Consider the following 25,784-nt stretch of genomic DNA (forward strand, 5'->3'; position numbering starts at 1 on the left):
TGTCTTTAATGTTCTTTTTCTTTTGATTCTTTCCACACTATACCAACTGGCTACTTCACCATAAAAAGCACCCAAACCTGTTATAATTACTATGTTCATTTAAAAAAAAAACACTGACCCAAAAAGGCAGAAAGGAGCGACAACAAAAGTTAATGGGTGGTGATACTGGAGAGCCAAAAGTGGCTGGCAAATCCAAAATAAAGTCCAAGAAATAAGAAATGTGAGAAGAGACTGGGTAAACAGGTGGATAAAATTGCAAGGGACAAAGGGAAAAAGGACACTTGTTTCACTCAGGGTAAAGCAGGGGCAATTAATGAAAGTGGAGGATAAACGAGCTTTGCTTTGTTACTTTTTTTACAGACAACAAATGTTCATGAACAGTATTGCAGTGCATTTAACCAAAGAAAATGAAGAGCTAAAAAGGCAAAAAAAAAGGACATTTTCTCGTGTTTTATCAAATAAAGAATGAAAAAACATTTTGCCGTTTTTGTGACGTATGATGTAAAATGCAGACGTTGGGGATTAAAAAAAACCCTTCAATTACCGGACTTCTGGAGAATGAAAATTCGAGATAACCAGTTTCCAAAACTGCAGCATATAGAAGGGTGCGGCTAGGTGATGAGACACAGGTGTGAACAATCAGACAATCAAAGTGAATGTGAAACAGACAATGACAGGAAGTAAAGATTAACATAACAATGGCATTTTAAATAATACAAGGATAAATACAAGGAATTACAAAAATTAGAACAAGAGCATCAAAATAGTATTTATTTTTATTATGATCAGAATCTAAACTTCCTTGTTTGCCTTCTATATCCTTGATGCACTGCCATACTTGCTTTTAAAGAGATAAATTCACAGCTCGCATGCACAAACATACACACATTCATAGATGAGATTAGCATGCCATTACAGCATGAAGACCGGCTTCATAGCTGTTATGAAACACATGATCCACTTAGTACTGGTCTTTGTTTTATGTAGTTTGTAACATCCACAGAAGCCTGAAAACCCACAGAGGAAAGCTCCTGTTGTGGTCAGTCTGATTTCATGTTACTAATTTTACAGACGTGGCATCCAGGCCCAGATATTTCTGCAACTGTTGAGCAAATGTGCTGGCAAGTATCTCAATGTCAGATTAATTTAATAGGGATGGTGGGTCTGCTGTTTATGCATGTCATTTGAGTCTATTGTTCCCCTCTTGCTTTTTGAAGGGTCTGCCTGACTCTGCATCTGTCCACCAGGATTTATCAGAACATTCCTCATTAGGGTGTAGCAACAATATAATGTGTTTGTGCAGAATTGTCTCAGCTTTTGAAAAAGTCATTGAAGATTGTGTGTGTGTTAAAATGAGTTCATGTTAATTCTATGGGATGCATAGCTTTAACAAAGCCAGTTTTAAATACTAAAATGTATTGTAGATGACATCAAGGTGTTGTCTCTGGTGAGAGGACTTCCCAGTTTTTCTAACATCTGAACATAATTTGATTAAAAATTATACTAAACATTTGTTTGAAAGCGTCATCATTATACGTCAAGGTTCTTGAAAGCTATACCTACCTCAAGGTGTATTAAGCGAATCAAGCCACTGACAGGTTCAGGTTCCCAGCTCTGTTGCAAAGTAAAAGCATCTCATAAAAAAAATTCTGAAATGAAAGCTTGGATTCAATATTTTGCTGAGGGTCTCTCTTCCAACAGCAACACTCTGCTTCCACAGCACTCATGTTAATAGGTGCACATTCTAAAGCGAAAGTGGTATCATTAAGCTCAGTGAAGCATGACCTTCCAACACTTCTTGCTGGTATTTTCATTTTATTATCCTGGATGTTTTGTTTAAAGGTTGCCTTCAGATGCTACATTAGCATTTCTATAATATGCACACAGTGAGTATGGTTAATGTCACCAACAAATCTAAATGCCTAATGGACCTATTGTTGGGTTTGGCCCTTGGTATTAGATGCCAAAATCCAGCCTGGCTGTATTTCCCTCAGCAGCAAAAGCAGAAGGTTGCTGAGCCTCTTGGCAGTCTCCATTGTGCTGTGATACTTAGGTTAGTGTTACAGTAACTGCTGAGCATATTGTTTCCTTGTTAAAGATGGGCTATTGGATTTCTATATATGCATGTCTATGGAGTGGAAAAAACAGTTGTGTTGTTGGAGGACTGACATGATTGTGAGTGTGGGACGTTGTGTTTTATCAATGCAGTTGCCAGGTAAATATGTTGCCGTTTCATGTTTTTCAGGAGAACCAACAAATTCACATTCCCAACCCATGACATCCTGCCATTTGTTTAAAAGCTTTTCATGTCAAAGAACCCCTTTAACAAGATTTTTCAACGAACAGGAAACTGCTGCATACTGCCAGTTATCCTTCTGCTGTAGTAAGTGACACAACAGCTATGCCAACAGCAAATGTTGACATGAAAAAGTCACTCTATGTGGACCAAATTAGGGTGAGTTAGATATCAGGCTGCTGTTTGAATCCAACCTTTGCATCTGTGTTTTTAAAGTTGTTTTTTTTGTCTTTATTTTGACTTTCTTCACTCTATCACTCTACAACTCATTTCACTTTAAAAGTGCTTGGTTTAGGTTAAGCAAACATCATAGTTAGGCACTAAGATACACAATAAAATACAACTTATTGCAGAAAACTTTCTGACATTTTCCACAGTGCCATGGTGATGCATTACATGACTGTTAAATTACTCTCTTGGGATATATCATACATCCCTACTTGTCCAGAAGGGAAACTTTTGAGGCTCTCCCTTGCTTTCAAAACTGATGCTACAAGCTCATGACCAAGTGCCAGTATGTGATAAATTGGGAGTGAAAACAGGTTGGGGAAACACATTTACATACACTGTCTATGTCCTTACTTCACTATTTTATTCCGTTCTATGAGCTAATATCTGATCTAACACAGAAAATCTAGTCAAGGCCTATAACAGAGACTATTCAATCAATAATTTGATTTGATTTGGCCAACGGCTTATGTGATTTCCTTGTTATAATGGGACAGTATCAAAGTTAAATGCACTTCTTTGCAAGTTAAATGTTTAAAGTTTTATGTACAACTGTAATTAAAAGGCAGGCGTATGTTAATGTACAAGTTTGCACAACTAACAGTTTTCTGACAGCATTTCAATCTAGTCTTTACTGCAGCAACTGAGTCTTTATTATTATGATTTTTTTTTTTATATTTTTCAACCTGCTCTTCCAATGAATCAATGAAAAAAACAATTTTGCAGGAGAGTGCATGGTGCCTTAAGAGGAAAGCTTGAGTTATCAAATAAAGGTCAGAACCATTGTCATGGTACCTGTTATCTCTGAGAGGAGGTTTAGGTTTTAAAGAGCCAGATAACTCAAAGAAATACTGGCTGTGTGGAACTTGAAGTACACCCTTCTGGTTAGGATTAGGTAAAACAACATGGTTTAATGTTAATGACTTGTATCACTTTTATGGCTAATTTCTGAAGCCTTTTGGTTTAATGAAATATGCACTAAGTTTATTTCAGATGCTCGGTGCAGCTTTCAGGTGTCTAGGATGAGAAGTCCGGCATTATTTGGATTTTGTGATATATACATATGCAGAATTGACAATAAACTTGAATTGAATATATATATATATATATTTTTTTTCTTTTTTTTTCTTTTCCTTTTATGACTGAATAAAAACTGAATGACAACACCACTGCTAAAGAGCACTCTTAAACACATAATTGGCATTTCTTAAAGTCTAAAATAAGCACAGTAATTAGAGCTGCCATGTGAGCATTCTTGCCCTTCTGATTATGCAATGTGAAGCATATGACAAAACACAACAAAGTCCCACTATCCGTTTACAAAATGCAGCCCAGCTGATAGTTTTTCAACTTATCAGACCGATCTGTTGTGATAAGAAATTTTCTGTTTAAGGTTAGTATCTCTTGTTATTCCTTGTTAAGCATCTAATTCTGTAACCTTTGAATTGATTAATGATCAGACAATATGACCACAGGAGGACTCCTACATGCAGACACTGGTCTGATAGTCATCTCGCTGCAACCTAAAGATCATCTCAGTTCAGTGACTTCCAACAAAATGAAGATTCAGTTGGAGGCTATTAGGATACTGAGCCCTCATCTGTTTCAATAGCACAGAGGCTTTGGCTGAGACAAAAGCTTTTGTCAGCATCACAGAGCTTACTCTGCAGCCTGTAGAGACATCAGACTGGTTTATGACAGACAGGTCAGCATGGGGTGGGCAGTGGGCTGAGACATACATGTAGCTTTAATTGTGCACACGCCTTAAGTGCATGAAAGTGCTTAGAGACCTGAATATAAGTGAGCATTGTGTGAAAAATGCCAGCAAACTTGGAGACAACACACAGCCTTACTTTAGTGACCCCCCCCTAATGTGAGACCTATGACCTGGTGAGAGTGGGTTTGTGGATGTATGTGTGAGTGAGGGTTGCCAGGCGCAGTACGACACCTGCTACTGGAATGAAGACTAAAGACCAAAAAGATATACGACACAATACTGCTGAAATTGTGACATTTACTAAGGTTTTGTTTGGACTACAGAACAAACTGCTTTACATTTTGTGAGTGAAATGCTGTGTTGCTGACTGTATTTTGTTCATTTAAACGTCACAAAAAAGTAACAAGACAAGGCAACTATGTCCACCACAAAGCTGTGAAACTAGTGTTTGAAATATTCTGAGCTGTTTGAATGGGAAGTAGAAGACATGATCTCACTGAGGGAGTTTATTTGGCACGTTGAATGGATTTATTTCCCTCAATAAAACACATTATTGAAGGAAAGACTGTTGCTGACTACATTGACACTAATCACACCAGATGATAAAAAAAGAATTGTAGTAATCAGACCCATACTGAATGAAAATACTATAACTGGCAACAGCTGCAAGGTAACAGAAATTAGCAACCATGTGCATCATTAGCATTTAATGAATTGTATGGGATATTTCCAACAGGAACATGCTGCTGTGGAAAAAATGTGACATGCAAACAAGCTGATTCTAATCTGACCAACATATTTATATTTGCAATTTTATGGGCACTGGTAGCATTTATTTATTTACATGCCATGGCTGAATATTCAGCTGATTTAGGTGGTTACATTACATCTGTTTGCCTCTGAATATTTTACTCAAAGAAAAATTCCGTTGTTTTTTTTTAGCTGGTTTCCCTTGTCTTTTGCTTAAAACTTTAAGAACTTCGACCTGAAAGGACCGTGGTATTAAACATGGGTGAACGTATTATTTTATGCCTCCATATCACTTTCAAATGTGTTTGGCAAAACTTTTGTCTACTTTTCTGTGCTTGTCATACATTTATGCGGACAGAAGCTGGGCATCATGAATGGCTGACCCATACTTCAACTCTGATATGTGCACAGGATGATGTAAACCCTCATTTGCTAAAAATGTATGCCAATTACCCTCTTACTTTACTGACAGTAGCTTATCAGTCAATATGGTGTCAGTGTAAGTCATTCTTATGTATCTTGAAATCTCTGTTTTTCTCTGTATGTTTATAGTGATTTTGATCTAAATGTCTGTCTTATCTCGATCCATCAACGTACAAAGACTTTTGAAGCCTGTCATGAGTCAGTCAGAGTAAGTGTCAAGTCACGTCTTACAGCAATCACAGCCGAGGGATGAGAGTTGTGCCGCAGCTAAACTCAGTTCACTGCATGTCACACTGTGTGTGGTGGTTCTCGGAAAATCGTTGTCGCAATCTTTTCCAGACAACATCTGTGAGAGGCTTGTTGATGCACATCACTATTTCTTTTGAAAGACACACATAGAGAGAGACACATCGGGGTCAAATATTCATGCAAATGTGATGCTGATTTTGAATTTTAAGAAAAAAAGAGAAAAAAGACAAGATAATTAATGTATTTCCACGCACAACTTTTCCAGTTCCGTGCTATTGAGCCATTGCACAGGCCACAATGAAATTACACGATTTAAGGAACAGCAATAAACCCAAAACAATGGAAACCACATGGAAACTATCATGAGGATGTGATAGAAGAACTGTTCTTTTTAGACTTTTGAAAGATTTTCCAATGGCTCTCTCATAATTAGGACAAAATTGCACAGTGAATGTAACAATGGCTGCTGTCCTACTCCCAAGTGCATATTGCAGACAGAGTCTCTTCTTCTCAACCCAGGCTTAATGCTTTCAATAGAGGTTGATTAAAGCTTCTGATCACAATGATAGACTGTAAAGAATAAACTGTTTTACTCAGGTACCAGCACTGATATACAGTAGCATTTACACAGACACTGAGAACAACGCGCAACATGTCTCTGGCCCTTTCCACGCCCCTCCTCTTCATCTCCCACCTTTTCCTCTTCTTTTCAACCCCTCCCTCCTGCCCTGCCTCCCTCCCTGTTCCTCCCCTCTTGAATTAAGTCCATTCTTTCAGCTTGCTCTCCCTCTAAGCGTTTCTGCTCCGCTCAGCTCCCGTGAAAACTGTGTGTGTGTTTAAACTCCTTGTGTGTGTGTGTTAAGAGGAGTTTTATGTGTGTGCGGAGGGCTGTGTGTTTTTCTAAGTGGAGCTGAAGTGCAGCCGTTCATCAGTGAAGCTGACTGCAGACAGGGGAATACTCAGATCTCACTGTGCCGCTTTTTAACTCACAGACCAGCTGCTTATTGGACTTCTTTTAAGACTCACTGGACTTTTTTTTCTCCTTTTGCACCAAACTGGGACTCCGCTGCTGCTCTTTTTTTGCCCTCAAAGCAACATTCCCATCACTGGAATTACTTCTATTTTATTTCACAGATTGTTTTGAAGTTATTTTTTTCCCTCTTTATTTCTGGACTGTCAAATTTCAAGATTCAGTTTCACCTGATTCCACAACTTTTTTTTTTCTTCACTGAATTCAGACATTCAAAAATTGAAAATGGGTGCTTTGGAAGCAAATGACCAAAGCTCTGTGAGTGTACTTAGGTGTGCATACAGCGCGACGTTTTGACTCATGTTGGCAAATTTGCTTTCTTTTTCCATTACAATGGAAAGACTGTGAGATGTTAAACAGAAACAGAACATTTGTGTCACAATGAAAACTTTCGGAGGCATGTTGGGCTCAGGTGGATGCTGATCCAAACCTGGAATGTTCTGAGCTCCTGTGGTCTTTGGTTCCCTTGGAAACGGACAGGAAGGTGAGTTTGAATGGTCCTGTCAGAAACATTTGGATTACTGCCCATATTCCTAAACTGTTTTCATGTATGAGTTTAAGTTATTGTTGTCTATTAATATGAGTTACTGTGACAGTGCAAGGTTGTATTATTTGTGACAACACCACAAAATAAGTTTAGTTTGTTGCAGGAAGGAAAGAAGCAGTAATGACTGCTGCCAACCCATTTAGTAAAATTTCTATCTAGCCTGCTCTTTTCAAACCTAAACTCGTGAGGCTCTGTTATTCGCTATTTCAAACCAAAATATATTTCTTTAGAAGTCATGCTGAAGACCTGTGGGGGTTTTCTTCAGAGAACTGGGTTGAAATAGGCCCTGTTGTTTCATTTAGCCAAGTGAGTTGTCTTTCCTCTGAGAGCACTTTGGAGCAGATCCAGTCAGGAGACTAGAGGCGGCTCTGTAAGGTCCTGACTCACTGCTGTTTCTAGTTTTAACAGAGCCAAATGGCTGGCTACCAGTGACCAGCAGGCTGCCCTCGCCATCGTGGCTCCTTCATTGTCTCTATTTTTTTACTCTATTGTACCAAACAAGAGATTTAAACTGAAGGACCACAGCAAGGCATTTTTTTCCAACAGCATTTTAATACGTTTCTCTCTTGTACTACATCTGTTTATCCACAATTAAACCCCTTGCAAGCAAAACCGACTACTGAAAAATCGCTTATCACGAGTACGACTTGTATCACCTCAAACTTGAAAAGAAGCAGAACTCAGCAGATTTCATCTCCAGTTGTAATATTTATCTTTGCCATTCAGACTTTGAATACTAAGGATAATTCATCCAAAGTGAACAAATGCTCGCCACGAGTTTGCAGGATGGGAAACTTTCCCTTCACGATGCTGGGCCAGATGGCTGAAAACCAGCAACCAGCAGAGCTCTACAGCCTCCCCGGCTCTTTCATTCATTGGGTCTCTTTCAGAACAACCAGGGTCTCTGCCTCGAGTTGTCTCCCTTTTTCTGTTCACTTTGTTTCAACTTAAATCCCATAAACACTGGTTGTCGCTTTTGGCTTATACTGCTTTACTTTGCATGTTGCGAGTGAACCTTTAATTTACTGCTGTACCAAGTCTTTTTCTCCAAGACTCATCTTGGAGAACTTCTAAGCTGCATTACGCTGTGGATACAGAGCCTGCTTTTAAATTTTCTACCAACCTTCATATGACTTCATATATTCGCGTGAGCTTTGCACTTTTCAGTATATCAGTATATCAGCCTGTTTAAACCCAGCTTTTACTTTCATTCCAACTCTCCACCTTTAAAATCTTTAGTTTTCAGATAACATGTATGGGTCATTTACATCAGAATGATAACACTAAACATCACTGAATTACTTTTTATACTCACCATCGGTGGCCTGTCTTTAGCTTTGTTTTTTACTTCAACTTTCAGGTGAAATGAGGCACTGCTCACCTCACTGCTCCTTTGGGTAAAACAAAACTCTTTCTTGCTTCAAACCAAAAATGTTATCAGAGAGGTTAAAAACTCTCACTTTGTACAAGCTTGTTGCATTCTTCTACTCCCCTCTAGAGATTGCTTGGAAAACTGTGCAGTATGTTGATGTACGGCCACGCTCCCCTGCTTCACCTGCTCCTAAGGCTTCCTATACTGAATACCTTAGCTCAATCAAAACAAAACTATGCTGTAAAGAATGTGGCTACAGTGTGAATTTCTTAAACAGCCAAAGTAGGAATGTAATAAGATTATTTCCAACTTTTTAGATGCCTGCTGCATTTGTACTGCAGTGCATGTGAAGACATAACACTGTCACTGAATGGTTTCTCCAACATTGACTATGAGTGCTATAGACGCATTCTTATTGACACTCATATCAGCGTTGTGGCAAAGCGATTTATAATATGATTAAAGAACACTTATCATTTCTTTATGTTTTTTTTCTTACCTTCAGTGTGTTATATCTTATTGTGCATGTAAATAGACTTAAAAGTCCTCACCAAAGATAATTATTCTTTCACAAAGAAGTCGTTGTTACTGGACTTCCTATAATGCCTCATTTATGGCTCAACTATTTCCTCTCCAACGAGTCTATATCTCTACGAACCATTTCTGATTTTGCCTACCTAGTGGCTAGTTTGACTTGGTTCAAATAAAGGATAAGATACTGCCTCACAAATCTTTGACAAATTGCGCATTTTGCTTTCCCCTGTAAGCGAAGGTATTATACAAAATGTAATAAGAGTCATGAAAGCATGTAAACCTATGTTATTAAATTCCCAAAACAGAACCGTAAACCCATAGGTGAACATAATATGGGCCTTTTAGTAAATATTACAAGAATGAAAACACAAAGAGAGATGAACCTTGTGCCCGCAATTCAACTGTTCAGTCAGTATGGAACTATTTAACTCTGTTATGCAGCCACACATTTCCAAAACCAGAACCTTTGTACCATCTATATTTCATGCTTTGTTTGCAGCAGATGTATCCATCTTACCTTCCCTCTTTCAGGATACTTTTTTTTTCTCACCCTATTGAGTCGAGACCGACCTCTTCCCAAATATGACCCCATGGGTCATTTTCTCATGCAGGTCAAAATCAGCTATAATTACATTTGAAAGAAAGAAAATGTGACCTCTAGTAGTCGTGAGAGCAACTGTATATGAATTGTAAAAACAGCTCACACAAAGGTCATATTGTAAAAAGACATATTTTAGCCATCCTAATGATTGTTTTTTAACACTAATCATGTGATATTATTCACTAACCCAATCAAGGAAGTGATAAAGTTTTGTGACAACATGTAACCAAGGCAACCAGCTAAATAGTGTACATGAGGGTGAAAGTTGCATTGAACAAAGGATGTATTTTATCCCTGACCATGATCTCAATTAAGTAGTTTTTGTTCATACCACTGTGTGTGATCATGCCATCAAACATCCCTCCTGCCTCTTTACGAAGATTTTGTTGCTTGTTGAAGAAAATAGTTGAGAATGAATTTTGCTCTGATGTGTAAAAACTCATGTCAGTCCTACTTTCCACTTACAGCTTGTACGGACGGTACTTTACAGGACGTGATATGGGTTATGATAAAGCTTGTGAACAAACAACCTTAATGGTCATTTCGATTTTAAGGCTTGTTGTTTGAGTGCATCCCAGATCATTCATATTGTCATCTTTCTTATTTCTCCTTTCTTCTTCTTCCTCTCCTACCCCCCCACACTTTTTAATTGAAGTTTTTTTCAAAGTGCAGGGCATATGGTAGTATATAATCATTGAACAAAGGTGTGAAATCTCCTTTAATCTTGCCACTTTAACTCGCAGTGTTTTTGCTTTTGCTTCCACCCTCTTATTGCCCCATTTTCTTGCTCTCACCATCTCCTGCCAATCAAATCAGTGCAAAAGCCACCAGTTACCTGCTGTTTCAGTCATTTTGCTCTGTAAAGCTCAGAGCCCTCCTTCTGCCCCTCTATCTCAATCTTATTCTTCCTCCTCATCCACCCATCCCTCCCGCCTTTCATTGCTCTGTTGCAGCGAGGCTTAGACTTGTTGGTCACAAGCCAGGGAAACTCTTTTCTCTCCGCAGGCAAAACAATTGGCTCCTTTCTCTCCATCACCTCTCGCCTCACTCGTTTTCTTCTCTATGCCTACCGCCTTCCATCAAATTCCCATTCTTTTCGTGGGACTGTATACACGCAGGCATGCTGCAGGGTTTAAGTGCTTAAATGTCTACATCTTGTGCTTTCAGAGGCTCCCTCTGCTTATGCTCTCACTCGCTCCTTTTGTTTTTCCCTGCCTTTTCAATTTTTTCTTCCTCTCTGTTTCTTTTACCATATTCTAACAATTCTCCCTTCCTCTCTCCTTTATTTGTATTTCCAGACAGTTTCATTCCCATCTCGCCTTCCCTTTTACTTTTTAAGATTTCTTTGCCTTCCAACTCTTCTCTTTCCATTAGTCTTTTCCCCAGCTATCACATATCACAACCCCCTTAATAACTTCTTTCCTGCCTCCTCTTGTTAACTTTTTGTGTAGCTTGAACCTTGTATTTTATAAGTATCTGTCATCTCCCTTTACACCCTTCAATCATGCCCCCCATCTGCAGTGCTGCCCATCTCATATTCTTCCCTGTTTTATCATTACCTTCCTCTCTCTTCTTTCTTCTTTTGTCACTTAATATATCCAACCATCAGTGTCTCACTCTTCCTCTCTGGCTTGACCTGTTGAAGTGGAGGACTACAGGTTAATCTGCTGATATCCATTTATTCAAGTACACATGCAGTATTATAGAGTTGTATTCTAACCCCACTCTTCTAAGGCTTGTCTCACCCTGAGGGCGGGCTGCTTTGACTGCCTGTCTCTATGTGGGTTGTTTTTTGACAGGACGGCTTGGCCCCATGTCCCCCCATGAATCTCTGTCTCTGTCGTTATTTTTAATCCATTCCCTATTGGCATAGTGCTACTTCATGTCTATTGAAGCTGAACTGAATGCAAGTGTCAGTGGGCCCAGTGGCATTTTTTATTATTTTTTTTTTAATTAAAATGCATTATGAAACATGCAAGACGTTTGCATATGTGTGAGCATGACTGTGTTTTCACATCTAAGTGCTGACAGGTAGGAGTTTGGAGATGAGAATATAAGCACCCTGCTCTCTGTTTCCCAGCTCAGGGCTCTGCAATTAGATGAAGATGTGTGAGGAACAATAATGGTCCCTTCAACTCGTGATCACAGATCTAGAGAACACACTCAGACACTGCAACACACACACAGGAGCCTCACAGGGACAATAGAGCTGGTCATTTTATAGCAGCCGACAGGAGTGTAAGAGCTTAACTGCTGCCTCGTCACTGTAGGACTGTGACGTAAATTGTGCAGACTTGTGCAAGAGCCTGTTTCTGTTCAGCTGACGAGAGTGCTGACGTCCGTCTCCTTGAAACACTGCAGCATCTTTGCAGCTCAGTGCAGAACCTTTACCCCACATACCCACACTGTCTGTCTCTGTCTGCTTCACACACAAACACGCAGACAATTGCACGTATTATCACTTCATTTATATTTCTGATGGTGGGAGAATTTGCTGTGTTTTTTGTCTTTTTTCATCAATCATGAGCCATGCCATGTCTGTAAAAGTACCCCAGGCCTTTTCAGATGCTTAAACGGGAGATGGGAGGTTGTGTTCTGGCCAGTGCTTGCATGTACACTTTTGTCCATTCATGTGTGTTTACATACTGAAGGATATGAAGGAGTTTATGTTCCCATTCAGCTCCGTCCTGTTGTGTTGTGGCCTGGCAGCCATGAGCTTATGAGAGCTCTCCTGTCTCTACGCTTCAATAGCCCCATTATTCATAAAACTCCATGCCAACAGCCTTGACAGCTTCGAGTGTGTGTGTATGCATATGTGTGTGTGTGTTTGTGTGTATCTTTACATCTTTGTGTGTTTTTTGGTATTCATATGAGTACTCTAAAGTCATCTCCACATATGTCAGCGGTACTTCAACCAGAAATTTGTGAACTAATGTGATATTTGTCCCAGAGGAAAAGAAGAAGAAAAGTGGAAGATTTGTTTGTAACTCAGCAGGATTTGAAGAGGATTGAGATGATGATGATGTGGTTTTCTCAGAAACCTGACTGACTTTAAACAATTGATCAAGGACAAAAGACTTCAACTTCGGACACCAGTCACCCATTTAAACTCTGAGACAAATGATACGGGAAATACCACTTCTGCATGCATACAAACAATCTTACATTATTGTAAAGAAAGCAAATTTTCCTCTTAGTTGGATCATCATGTAGTAACTATAGTTCAAAACATTATATAAAACATAGGGCATCACATAGTCACATAAACTAAGTTTATGGTAAGGACACTTCAGTCAGTGGGCATGGAAAAGCAAAGACAAAAGCACATTATAGCTAGTTATAGCTATAAGCTTAATCCACAATTTTAACAATGCAAACTTTTGACGTACTAAAACAGAAGAAGAGTTTCGAGTTCCATGTCAAATTTCAGTCCTTTCTTGCCCAAAATCTTTCTCCAATGAAGAAAAAAAAAACCCCACCAATATTTGCTCTTGTTATGGCTCTTTTTCTGTAATTTCATATCTCTGCTACTGAATGCGGTTTCTTTGTTGGAGGGGTGACTATGGAAATGTTCGCTTTCAGGAGCTTCTGCCATTGTTGTAATTACTAGAATAACTACTTCACAAACGATTACTCGTCTCTATGCTCTTTTGGCCGGCAGTTTATAAATTTTCTACTGCCAGTGCCAACTACTGCTTACTCTTGTTCTTTTGTTGGCTCCTGTGCAGACTAGACACTATGGTGGCTCACGACTCATCTATCTGCACAAAGTGGTATTACATGAATGCCCCACGTCCGACCCTAAAGTTTCTCACCTCAGCTGCATATTATAGAGTTTCTTTTTTAAAAAATATAACTTCAAAGGCATTACTTTTCCCAAATATGTTCATACCTGTAGTTAAAATTGAGATTTTTCAAATTTTCTACAAAGTTTGCCTTTAAAGAAATGTTCTTTAACTGAGTGTCTGTTGGAAATCATGTGATCTTTTACTTGAAGGATGATTTTTCTTTTGATTAAAGGGATCATTTAAGAATCAGCTTGAAGTAGGTAAGGTGTCACTAAAGTAACACTACTGTTTAAATGTTGTCAATATGATTCCGCTTAAACATGCAAAACTTTTTTTTTATTCAAAAAGTGCCCTATAATGAAAGATACTGTTATTTTACGTCTGATATTGCCCCAGTAAATGATAAAAATCCCCTTCTGCTGTACAGAGCAGAGTATTATTAAAGTGCTGATCTCAAGGCCAAAACACAGGAGGGATGTCTACACAGCATAACAGATGAAGGGCAGTGACAGGAGTAATTGTTAGGACGGGCAGAAGGAACAAGAATGAAAAGGAAGGAAAAGCCGACTGTCTGTCATTACTCAGTGCCAACTGTGAGGTGCAATATAATAAAGTAGACTGCTTTCAGTGAAAGGCTTTATTGTTCTGCCTGGCCGCAGAGTCCAAAGTACTGAAAGAGGTGTGTGTGTGTCCTCTGCACACTCCTCACCACACAACATTCATATATGTGCAGGCTTACAAACCAGTGACCTTGCTTTGGCTGTGAAACAGTTGTGGAATGTACATAATCTAGGTATTAAGTTATTGGTAGCGTTTTTTGAGACAAATCTATCACATTCAATTTTAGCAAGTTCCCCACACATTCAGAAATTAGAATAACCTGTAATTCTGTATTTTTTTTCTTCTTTTACTGTGTAATTCAGTATTGATCTCAAAGTCTCATTACCAACTGGCAGTTTTAGTAACTGGACAAGTTCACAAGTGACAAAGCACTGATGCATACATTTATCCATTCACATCACTTTTGGCTCATCAGCAACAGAGAGATCTGACACAGTCTGCCAGTGTGGAGGGAGTTGGCAGTGTCACAGACACAGAGAGGTTGTGCTTGTGTTGGCATTAGACTCTGCATATCTCTATCTCATACTCGCTGTCTTCATCACTATGGTCAGTGTGTGCATGTGTGTCTATTTTGGATTCTGTCCCTGAGTCTTGCTGTAATGTGAAGAGATTATAGTGTTGGTGCCATAATGGAGGCTGGCATTAACACAGCCTGGCACGAGCATCAATCTGACTCTGACTAAATATACCTCAGAGTGTTTGTGTGTCTCTGTGTGTGTGTGCATGGGGGTATCCCTGGCAAAAGAAGTGTACATTTCTGAATCCCCTCCTTCTCTGTTTCTTTTTTTAGGTCTTTATGCCCATGTGTGATGTTCATCTCCTGTCTTAGATGTGAGAAGTGAACTGCATCGTTCTTCACAAGAGGACCAGTAAATAAAGAGAGAAAACTCTTACAGTGTTTTAAAGATTACACTGATTAAGACCTGAAAAAGAAAGCTGAAAAAGACATGTACTAGAAAACCCAGCTTTTTTAAAAAACCCTTAAAAGGCACGTGGATTTCTCCTTCATCAATGACGAGAACCAGAACAAAACTTTATAAATAAAACATCAACACTGATATTGAGTATTTAAAGCCACCCACGGTTTCCAAATCCTAACTTTTGAAAGAAAGGGGTTTACTTTTAATTTTGCCAAGATGATGACCATGATGATGATGATGGTGGCCATGATGGTCACCTGCAGCTCTCTGTTACTGCTGGGGCTCGCCGCTGCTCATGCGTCTTCCAGCACTGTGAGCCGCACTTCCTCTTCCTCCTCTTCCTCCTCTTCCTCCTCTTCGTCGTCATCCTCCTCGCCACGCATGAAGCTTTCATACAAAGGTAAGAGCAGAAGCCGCAGCATTTCATAGCTAAAAAGACAATTGTTCATATGTGTGTGTGAGTCTTTGTGTTGTCCACTGTCCCAAATAGCTTCAAGCACACACACACACACACACACACACACATACACACACACACACACACAAACGCACTGCATCTGTTTCATTTTAATGCGCTGGCCATATCCTTTTCAAGGTAAACACTCCTGAGCAGTAGCCAGCAGTAATTTGTGGTTGGTGTGATTCACAACCACAAACATGCACGTACACACACACAAACACACACACACGCACACACGCACACACACAGCTTTAACACGCAGTAGCGCAGTTTTGTATTTCATCTCAAAGTTTTGTATGTTAGAAGAAGGCAGCTCAATAGCCAACTCGACCACATAAACCAAGGATGTATTCCATCACTGAAAGCTGGCATTTACTGCCTGAACTTACTCACCAAGGACAACAGGCTTACTGAAGGCTGCCTGCCCAGCAGAAATATGTTTAATTCTAATTTTAATCTTGATGCAGGGTAACATGCAGCATGCAGGACGGTAGAAAGAAAAATGTTTGGGTTTTATTTGACTCATGGAGGACACAACAAGACCAATGTCATTGCTGTAATAGCGTCTAAGTTTATATGGCCAGGAAGTTAGCAGAGCAGAGTTAGCTGGGGCTGTGGGATTTCAATTATACGATTTCTATTCTTGTAAGCTCAGTAGTAGAGCCAAGTGGGATGTGAGTAGTTATTACTATAACTCTGTATAACTACTAACTGTTTTCAGCTCACTTAGCAAAGCAGAAAAAATTGTGTTTCAGCTTGTGCTGCTACGAGTCCATGCAGCACTAAAGTGTCTTGTACCACCACTGCAAGACCAGTGAAGATGTAAAGGGATATCTAGTATTGAACATGCATACACGGAAGACCGACCCGTAAGGCGAGACCATGGACTTTAGCATTATTGTCTCACTTTAAGCATTGTTGCACCTCTAATAAATATGTCAACATGCAAGTTAAATACAATTTAGCTTATGTGGAGCTGATTATTTATCAGTGTCAGTAAATCAAAGTGTGATGATCACTTTCTTTACAAGCGGTTCCATTTCTATAAAATCTCCTAGTGAGATCACTTTTTAGTGTTCCTCCATTTGGAATCATTGGGAAAGTACTAAATAACGATCTTGTCGATATTTCTGTCTGATTCGTATTCATTCTTGATTTGTTCCTCATTCGTGTCTTTAACTACCAACCGTGAACTCATGATTCACTCATTTGATTAGGAGATAGTTACTATTTAAAGATTTATCAGCATTTAGCTGCTCATTCATCCATTTGTCTTCAGGTGAATGCAGTTTACCGCTTCCTTTTAAAAGTTGATGACATCATTTTTTTAGGTTTACTCGACTACAGCTACCCTCAGCACGTGTCCTTTTTAATATGATATGTGTCTTCCCTGGGCCTGAGGTTATTTTAAGCGCAGTGTGGTTGGAGTAAGTAATAAGGTCCCTGATGTCATGCAGGCAGCTATTAGGTGGCGTCAGAGTTAGAACAATAACAGACTAATAAAGCCTTTTAAATGTGTAAGTGCATAGGGCTTTGTTTTTTTTTTTCTTAAGCTCATGCTTTGAGCTGGGACATCAGAGGAGGATAAAGTCCCTTTTTTTCTGGTTTCTCAGGCCAAGAACCCTTTTTTCCTTCATTGGCTTTTTTTTCTTCCTTTTTTCCATTGGTTAACTATAATTTACAAATACAAGACGAATTTTCCTGGGCAGTGTTCCTCCAGAATTTGTTTTTGCCAGTTTGGAAACAGCAAGGACACTAACTTTTTCCATTGAAACCATTTTGTCCTGTTTCTTCACAAGTAATCGGCCTTAGGACATAGCTCTGAAATGTTATTCAAATATCTTAAAATGACGTTGTAATCTTCTTTATCAACAATATGACTTGTTACAGGCCTGTAGCCAACCAGCTGATTTGGATCTAAAGACTCATTGATACTTTGAGACTTACTTAAGTCATTGTTCATCATTATTTGATTAAGAAGTGAATGAGCATCTGTGTGGTGTAACTGTTAACATCTTGATTAGGGTTAGGGTTACATGTACATGTTGTACATAACGATCTTCTGCTCATTTGTCCCAACGTGACTGAGAGATGCATGGACTGTGGTAAACAAACTGCAACAAAAGGGATACAATCATTACAGACATTTTTATGCACAAACACAAAACACATAACATACATAAAATCTTTCTCATAAAATGTTGAACCATCTTTAACTCTTTCAGTGCCATTGACGTCTATAGACGTCAATTTAAAAAAAAACGTTGACTGCCAAAGACGTCTATAGACGTCAATTGCGTTTTTTAACGGAGCGGGCTGGGGGACAATCTAGCGGAGTTCGTCACTAAATCTTAGGCTTGTAAACACTAAACAGAGAATATACTGGCAAAATTACCCGCAAGGTGGCAGCAGTGCCACTTTGCACAAAAAAAAAGAGCTTGTTTTCTCCATTTTTTTGGTCAAACAGCTGTTTTTGGTGAAACCAACCTATGTTCTACTGTCTATTACTAAAGGACTGAAAATGGTAGAAACAAACTTTTTTTTCCTGATCAAAGAAGAGAGTCTACTCTTTCTTTTGGTAATTTCGGTGTGTACATAGTCATCTAACTTTTCTGTGGGTCTTGGAAAATCAGTCAAAATACTGTAAAACACTTGGCAGTATGGGTGTCTCTGCACTGAAAATGGCTGGCAGCCAATGAGTTAAGCTGCAGACAGCTACTGTAACTATAAAATCACACATATATTATCAGTTTTTGTCAAATCTTTGGATGTTAACAGTACACGGTTGAGCTGGCTGTGACCCCACGTCCTGTTCTTTAGAACTGCAGCAGTTCCACGGAGTGCGGCGGTTCGAGCTGGAGCGGTCCTGCTGCTTCAGCTCCCTGCTGCTGGATGAAGAGAGGGGCCGACTCTTTGTGGGGGCAAAGAACTTCCTGCTGTCACTCTCACTCGACAACATTGCCAAACAAGAACACAAGGTAAACGTGCATATCTGCAAGATATATGGGAGTTTGGGAAGTTTGTTGATCCTTTCCATTTAATATGGCAGAGATTTCAACAGACTCAGTGCGGGGATGGATTACATTAGGTTTTAAGTGCTCACATGCTCAGGGTTTTTTCAATAATGTCCGATAAAAGATACAAATACTCCTGCGTATTTATTGTATTTTCTTAAACTTTGTATTATATGTTTAAGAGATGCACCCAAATAGCTTATATATTCCTGTTATAAGATTTTATTATCATTTTCTTCTGTGTTAATCACCAAGTAGATTAAACAATTATACTGGCAATAGATGAAAGCTCGGAAATGGATCTTATTTACAACCGGTGCCATGTTGTCTGATTTCTTGGAAATATTCATTACTTCGCTTATGAAAGCCAGGCCACAAGTGCTTCATTCCTTTGTATTCATGTGGACTTAAAGACATGGCACAAAGATAAATTTTCAGAAGTGTGGACATGTTTTACATGTGTGCATATTGGGCATAGGAGATGACTCAAGAGAGTGACCTCAGGGGATGAGAGACAAATGTGGCATTGATAGAAAAAGGTACAAAATCCAGGCGCTGGGCTGGGATGAAAAGAAAATATTGGTTGAAGAAAATTGAGATGACTGCCTTTACAGTATGCACATGTTCTAATATACCTCTTTACAGAACCTCTAAGAGCTCAAGATGCAGACATTTAATTACGTTAATTCTGCAGCAAGCATGCATGCATACGCTCCAAAATCTTGCTGAGGCACACGTAACACAACCTTAAAACTACACACTGAAGTACACAGTATGCTTCTAACACTTTGAAACCCATTAAGAATGTATTGAGACACAGAGAAAACTATAGCTATAATATCTAAATACAGTCCACTAGAAACAGCTGTCCACAGCAGTTTGGAGTAAATTATAGGTTTGGGGTGTAAGATCTGAAACCTCTGTTGGTTTTTCTGTATATATGCGAGTGAGTTTTCTGACTAGGATGTGCAGATTCATCACAGTTGAAGTCATTTATGCAAAATGTTCGAGTGTGGGTGGGATGAAGACGTAGACATGTCAGACAAAGAATCAGATGGGGAAAGAATAAAAGTAGATAGGAGGTGACCTGAATAAAGGTATGCAGTCTCATTATGAAGACTGCTGCCTTATAAGAAATCCTGCACCTGGCTCAAGGGTCAAATTAGTCTTACTTGTTGGAGATTTTGAAAAGTTAATATTTTTTTGTGGAATGAATTGTGACAGAATTACCTAAACTTTGCCTTTCATGTTTCAGATCTACTGGCCCGCCCCTGTTGACTGGAGAGAGGAGTGTAACTGGGCTGGCAAGGATATCACTGTAAGTCTCCTCATTACTCTTTACCCGACTTAATTTTCTCTACTTTATAACCTGAATGATTTGGACTTATTACACATCTATCAATTGAAATAATAGTATCAGATAACACAACCTTCATAATCATCAAAGAGACTCTTTATCAGCATTCAGACATCATGCACAGAAATAAGAGGCTCCTATTTAACTGTCTACTCCTACAAGGCCCAATACAATGCTACCTTTTAATCCACTGGAGTCATGGGAGTCATCACAAGACAGAATTCCCACATATAAACCGATAACATATAATAGTAGGTGCAGCACTCCCACTTTTGGACCTGCCATCTGGCGATATTACTTCTTCAAAATCTTGTTTTTTTCAAACTCTCATGTGATCTACACACTTTACTCTACAGCAGCTTACACTCGGGATGTTTAAAAGTTGGACTTGGTCTGTTGGACAAACCAAATTACTTGTATCTGATAGTGATAGTTTCATCTAATAGAAAAACCTATTTTTCTGGCTTAAATGATTAGAGATATGAGGGGAGAGATTGGCACATAAATGCTTGTAAAGACTTCATTGACAACTTATCGACACCACTAAGTTTGGGTCTGTGTTATTGATAGAAGAAACAGGTATCAGAAATGTCAGCGAGGTGTATTGACAGCACTAAGAGAAGATTATATGAATACTGAAATTGGCACTTAGTAGCTTCGAGAACTCTAAACCCTGTCGCCATTCCATTATATTCACAGCTGAGTATAGAAGCATCACATCAGTAATAGATATAACATACTGAATACATTAATTATGGTTACAAGAAAATAGTCATGGGTGGGAGAAATTTGATTTGTTTTACATTAAGTTGCTGTGAAGTCTTGGCTGTGGCCATAAATTATGTTGTGGCCATGACGAGCAACAAAAAGTCAACATAATGGAAATTTAAACAAAACATAAGGAGTGAGAACCTTGGGTGACTTCGACATTTGATCTAACCTTTTTGAAGACTTGACTGCATATACAGACTCTACAAGATTGAACTCATGACCCCTTGTAATGCTCAGAGGTCAGTTTGTCCACACGTAGTCTTTTCTTTGGCTACCAACATATGTTTTAGCATAAAGATTTTCTATTTTGAACTATGGTATAACATTCACCTTCCAGTAATATGCTGAATAAAAGCAGCTTATGATGATAAGGTGCCTTAATTCGGGTTCTGCTTCACTGGTCAACAAGTAGTGGCTACTAAAAGCCCATAGACCACCCAGAATTTCATTACACACCACTCTATATATCCTTGTAAGTTTGTGTGCATATGTGTGTGTGTTTAAAAATGCGTTTTGTCTGTATGTTTCTGTTTAAAATGGTATTGTTCCACCTGCACGTAAAGACATGCCGCCCATTAGTTTGTTCATATTGTGTTCGTACTCAGGTTTTTGACAGTGTGTGTTTACATTTATTCATCCTCTCTATGTTGAAAATATCCAATGTGTGTGTGCATGTCTGTGCCTTTGTGTGTGTGTAAAACAAACCCGTCATCAGTATGATTACACAGCTGTAGCAGACAGACAACGAGCTCCATTCATTCGAAAATCCAGGCTCCAATTTCTCCTGACCAGGAGAATACGCATGTGTTCAGGTTTCATTGTGTATGTGTTTTGTTTGTGTGTGTTTGAAAGAGAGAGTAACAGTGGAGACGGTGAATGGCAAGGAGAATTAGTAAAGTTAATCTAGAGGAGGAAGGGAGGATGAGATAGCAAGAAAGAGACTAGAAAATAAAGGTTTTGGGTCATTCTGAGGACAAAAGTTGCATTGAAGCGTCTTTCACCCCGCTCAGTTATTCCTGCTTTTTATGGCTTTGGAGTGTTATTTTAATTTTTTGTGAAGCACTTCTTTTCTTCTCATTCTTTTTTCAAATTATTTTTCTGGGTGAAGACTCGCCCACATAAGGACTGAGCTCACCTCTCACTTGTGACCCTAATTGTAGAGAAGTATTTCCATATAGGTCTCTATGGATTTTTTTTTTTCTACACTCCTTTCGCCCCTCTCAGTCCTTTCTTCTGTTCATTTTTTCTAGTTTGTTCCTCAACTTTCTCTTATCAGTCTAAATTATGTGTAATTCTATTCTCCTTTTTTAAAATACAGTTTCCCTCTTTTCACTCTCATTTACTTCTTTTGACCAGAATACTGAGCAAAAATCACAAATATTTGTATCTCTTCTTGACAGATATCTCATTGTGTACAGTTACACTCATACAAAGTATTTGGGAAACGATTTATCCACTGTCATGACTTCATATTGTGTTTATATACTGGGATACAACACAATGATTCAGTTCCTAGAGGCTTAGAGTTTGCTGCAATCCTCTGTATAAAGTTCTCAGGTGGGAATCCAGAGAAGGATAATAATCCTTTCAGTAATGACCCTAGATATTGAGACTATATACGTGTATATATGTATATATATATATATATGTATGTGTGTGTGTGTGTGTGTAGAACTAAAGAGCTAATTAACATGCACACAGACACACTTAGACAAACCCAATCACATGTCCATAAACACAGACAGCGGTGGTAAACAGTTGACACTTAACTCAGACTCTCAGTCTGACTCAGAACTCTGAGGCATCAATTTAAGACTGTTCTATTCAAGTTCACAGAAGTGATGGATCGTGTGATTATGGTGCCATGTCAGCACCCTCTTTGTCAGTTTCTCCGTACTCCAAGATCCACACAAATCATTCAGCAGAAATTAATAGCACAGTTAGATTCAGAGTAGGCTACATCTTTCAGAAACCATTTCTGGGTAAAACAACACCACCGCAGTTACAATCACTGGGTGACGGATGAATCACAAAACGGCAATTTACGCTTTACGATCTGCATTCTGACTATCAGCCTTTAAAATCTGGCTGCCTCCTGAAGGAGAAAAGAAAAGAAAAGTCCTGGGAGACAGAATCCTTGAGAGTGTTGAAAGTCTTAAACTGCCCTCATTACAAAAAACAAGCGTTCCTCATTTACTTTGATGGCTTTTAATAATCTTCTGTATAGAAATTGCACAGATGTTCATTTATTCACATGCAAACAAAACACAGTATTACTGCTGCTGCTGGTCTGCATGGATGAAGGGCTATATATTCATGGCTGTACAAATCTGTGAATATTGAAGCCTAGTCCCTATTCTGGTCATGACCTACACCAGCAGGGTTTGTTTCTTTTGTCAAACAAATGGTTAATAAATGTTTTATGTTTTAAGTCTATCTCGAAAGCAAGTATGCAAAGACAACAGCAGCTCAGTGGGGCTGCACTCATAATCTCAGTGGTGTCATAGAATAAATGCTCACACGTGCACAGTAACAACGGTGGTATGGTTCTGTTGAGTAGAAATGACATTGTTTGCCATTTTCCAATCTTAGCTAGAGTTAAGGTAGACCAGTGTCTCTACTCTGTGTCTCTAAACTGTGTCTCTACACTGATCTACAGCACATGTTTAATCTTTGCATACATAAACACATGAAACAATGGGAAATAAATGGAAATAAGAAATCAACCGTATGAACAGTTTGTAGAAAGTCAGATTCCAGAGGTGGGTTCATCCCAGGAAAAATATGTCAAACAAATGTCAACGCTACTACATTGTTCTGATCAGCAGAAGCGATCAAAGGCATTCCTAGGCTATTACACTGTGCTGTGCTGTGTATCTAATGGATATCAACTGTGCTCCACCATTCTAGCCCAGTCAGACCCTTTCAGCCATCAACTTTATTGAAGTTTCCTGAATCATAAGGACTCACAGTGAAAACAGAAGACAGACTTTCACAGTGATATGACTGAGGATACGTGTTTTTAAACTGGTTGAAAAATGCAATGACAGATAAAAATAAAAGGAGAGAAACAAGTAAAAGCAAATGAAACCATTATGAAGAATAATATGCGTCATGCAAACATAAACCCCTGCTACACCCCCCCCCCCTCCCCCCTTGCTTTAATGACTTTAAGGAATAATAAATTATCTCAGGTTTAAGTAAACTGTGTTATTAATTTGCAATTGGTGTGCATGACGGTATGTTACTTATAATCAATAATAACAGCTAACATGTGAATTGCTTTATCGACTCTAGTTTTTGTTGGACAGATGGGAGCAAGGACAGAATAGATGAATAGGTGAAATAACAAATCGGTCAATCAGGTTAATCATCTCTAGAAAAGACAAAAGGATAAAGAAGAAAAAGACGTCCACAACAGAATAATACGGCTTTAATAGACATGACGCAGAGACCTAAAGCTCAGTCTGCAGTGAGGTCACAGCCAGCTTTTCACTCACTGTTTCAACTAATGAGTCAGTGGTAGGTGAAAGGTTAATCACCGAACCCTTTCACACCCACAACTACCACACTGTTTCTCACACATACGCCCACTCACAAATGTAATTGCTGGCATAATTCACCTTCCTTGTTCTCTTCCTGGCTTTCAGATCTTTTCAAAGTCTTTCAAGCATCCTCTGCGTGCCCTCCTGCTCTTTTTCTCTTTTGTCACATCAAAGAGCTTCTGCTCTTCATACCATCTCACCGTTTGATGCTCCCTGACACACATAGACACACACACACACAACATGGTTTAGAATACAATGCGAGATGAAACAAGGAGGTCGAGGCTTCAGACAGACACTGAAAATCTTGAGATCGAAAAGGTTAACTGAAACGTTGCACATTTATATTTTAGAATGATGAGTGAAGTTGCGCCCATGTGAAATCTCTATCTTTTCATTGTCTCATGTGTTTGCCTGCAACTTACCAAACCTGTGGATTGTAGAAACATGTTCAAATTTAAACACTCACACCAAAGCTGATGTATGTTTTATGGCACACGTACCTCACTAAAGGTGGTGGGTTTTAAAGGTTTGTTAGATTTGATTCTTTCGATGGCAGCTCAAGAACAAGCCGGAGGAATCGCAAGTAAAATAAAGTGTTTATTGGAAGTCACATGTCAAAGTATATCAGCGCTGGGCTCAGTGGAACAGACCTCCCGCAGGAAATCCGTCAGACTGAGCCCCTATTTCCGGGTATCATTTGCATTTATAGTCTCATAGGTTGGACTCACACTCAACCGAGTATGATTGGACATGAGTAGGTTCAACATGCTTCGTCATATTCTCTGGATCAGCCAAAACAATGTGTGTGTGTGAATCTGCCCTTGCTTTCCCAGGCTTTCCCAATTGTTTTGTCTTCCCATTCCTGCATGGAAAAGTACAGAGTACAGAGACTATTTCATTTATAATGTCTAAGAACAAAGCCAATTTTAACAATTCCCCCTTTTGAAGTGATTTCTATCATTTCAGGTTGAAAGACATTTGTGAAATATATTTGTGTGTGTTTGTTGTGTATGTGTAGGAATTAATGAGCAACAGGTCTGCTTGTTTTGCTTGTTTCACAAGATGAAAGAAGGGGGTAACTACATATCTATATCTAGCAAAAGATGAATGAAAACAAATGCTTCTGTTTCTCAGATAGTTTGAGATTATATGTATCCATGGTGTTCATCCTGTTGCATTTTTTATGATATTATTTAAATACTAATTGAAATATAAAGTTGTCAAAGCAATTCTGTCATTTTGGAAAAGATTGGAAAAAGATAAGAAAAGACCAAAGCTAAATAACATGCCGTTTATCATCATTTCAATGAAATGGGAACATTCACAATGTAGATTTGAAAGAATCATCAGACTTTCACCTACCCAGAACTTCAGACGTATACCGGTAGTCTTTTATTATGTGATAAATGATCAGTTTTATGTCTTCATGAGTCTCCAGTAACCTGCAATTCAACAGTTGGACAACTGGACAGGAGTAACTAAAGTGTCCTGTAAGGGCAAAAGTTGACTGTCGAGAGAGTAACAGATCGCTCATAGTGTAGAATTCAGTTATTTGAAA

General features: G+C 38.9%; 1 protein-coding gene across 2 annotated transcripts in view; it reads left to right on the forward strand.

Moving 5' to 3' along the window:
- Nucleotides 1–25,784, forward strand: part of sema3b (sema domain, immunoglobulin domain (Ig), short basic domain, secreted, (semaphorin) 3B) — a 74,520-nt gene that overhangs the window by 36,426 nt on the left and 12,310 nt on the right. Inside the window, exons 1-4 of one of the 2 annotated variants that reach the window (XM_075476348.1) lie at nucleotides 6,455–7,177; nucleotides 14,947–15,476; nucleotides 18,357–18,514; nucleotides 19,806–19,868. In XM_075476348.1, the coding sequence (XP_075332463.1) occupies nucleotides 15,293–15,476; nucleotides 18,357–18,514; nucleotides 19,806–19,868 (405 nt within the window). In that variant the 5' untranslated portion in view covers nucleotides 6,455–7,177; nucleotides 14,947–15,292. Of the gene's footprint in view, nucleotides 1–6,454; nucleotides 7,178–14,946; nucleotides 15,477–18,356; nucleotides 18,515–19,805; nucleotides 19,869–25,784 lie in introns of those variants that run through there. The other variant, XM_075476349.1, reaches the window with a different exon arrangement.

Source organism: Odontesthes bonariensis, chromosome 10 (assembly GCF_027942865.1).
Source record: "Odontesthes bonariensis isolate fOdoBon6 chromosome 10, fOdoBon6.hap1, whole genome shotgun sequence".
NCBI classification, from domain to species: domain Eukaryota; kingdom Metazoa; phylum Chordata; class Actinopteri; order Atheriniformes; family Atherinopsidae; genus Odontesthes; species Odontesthes bonariensis.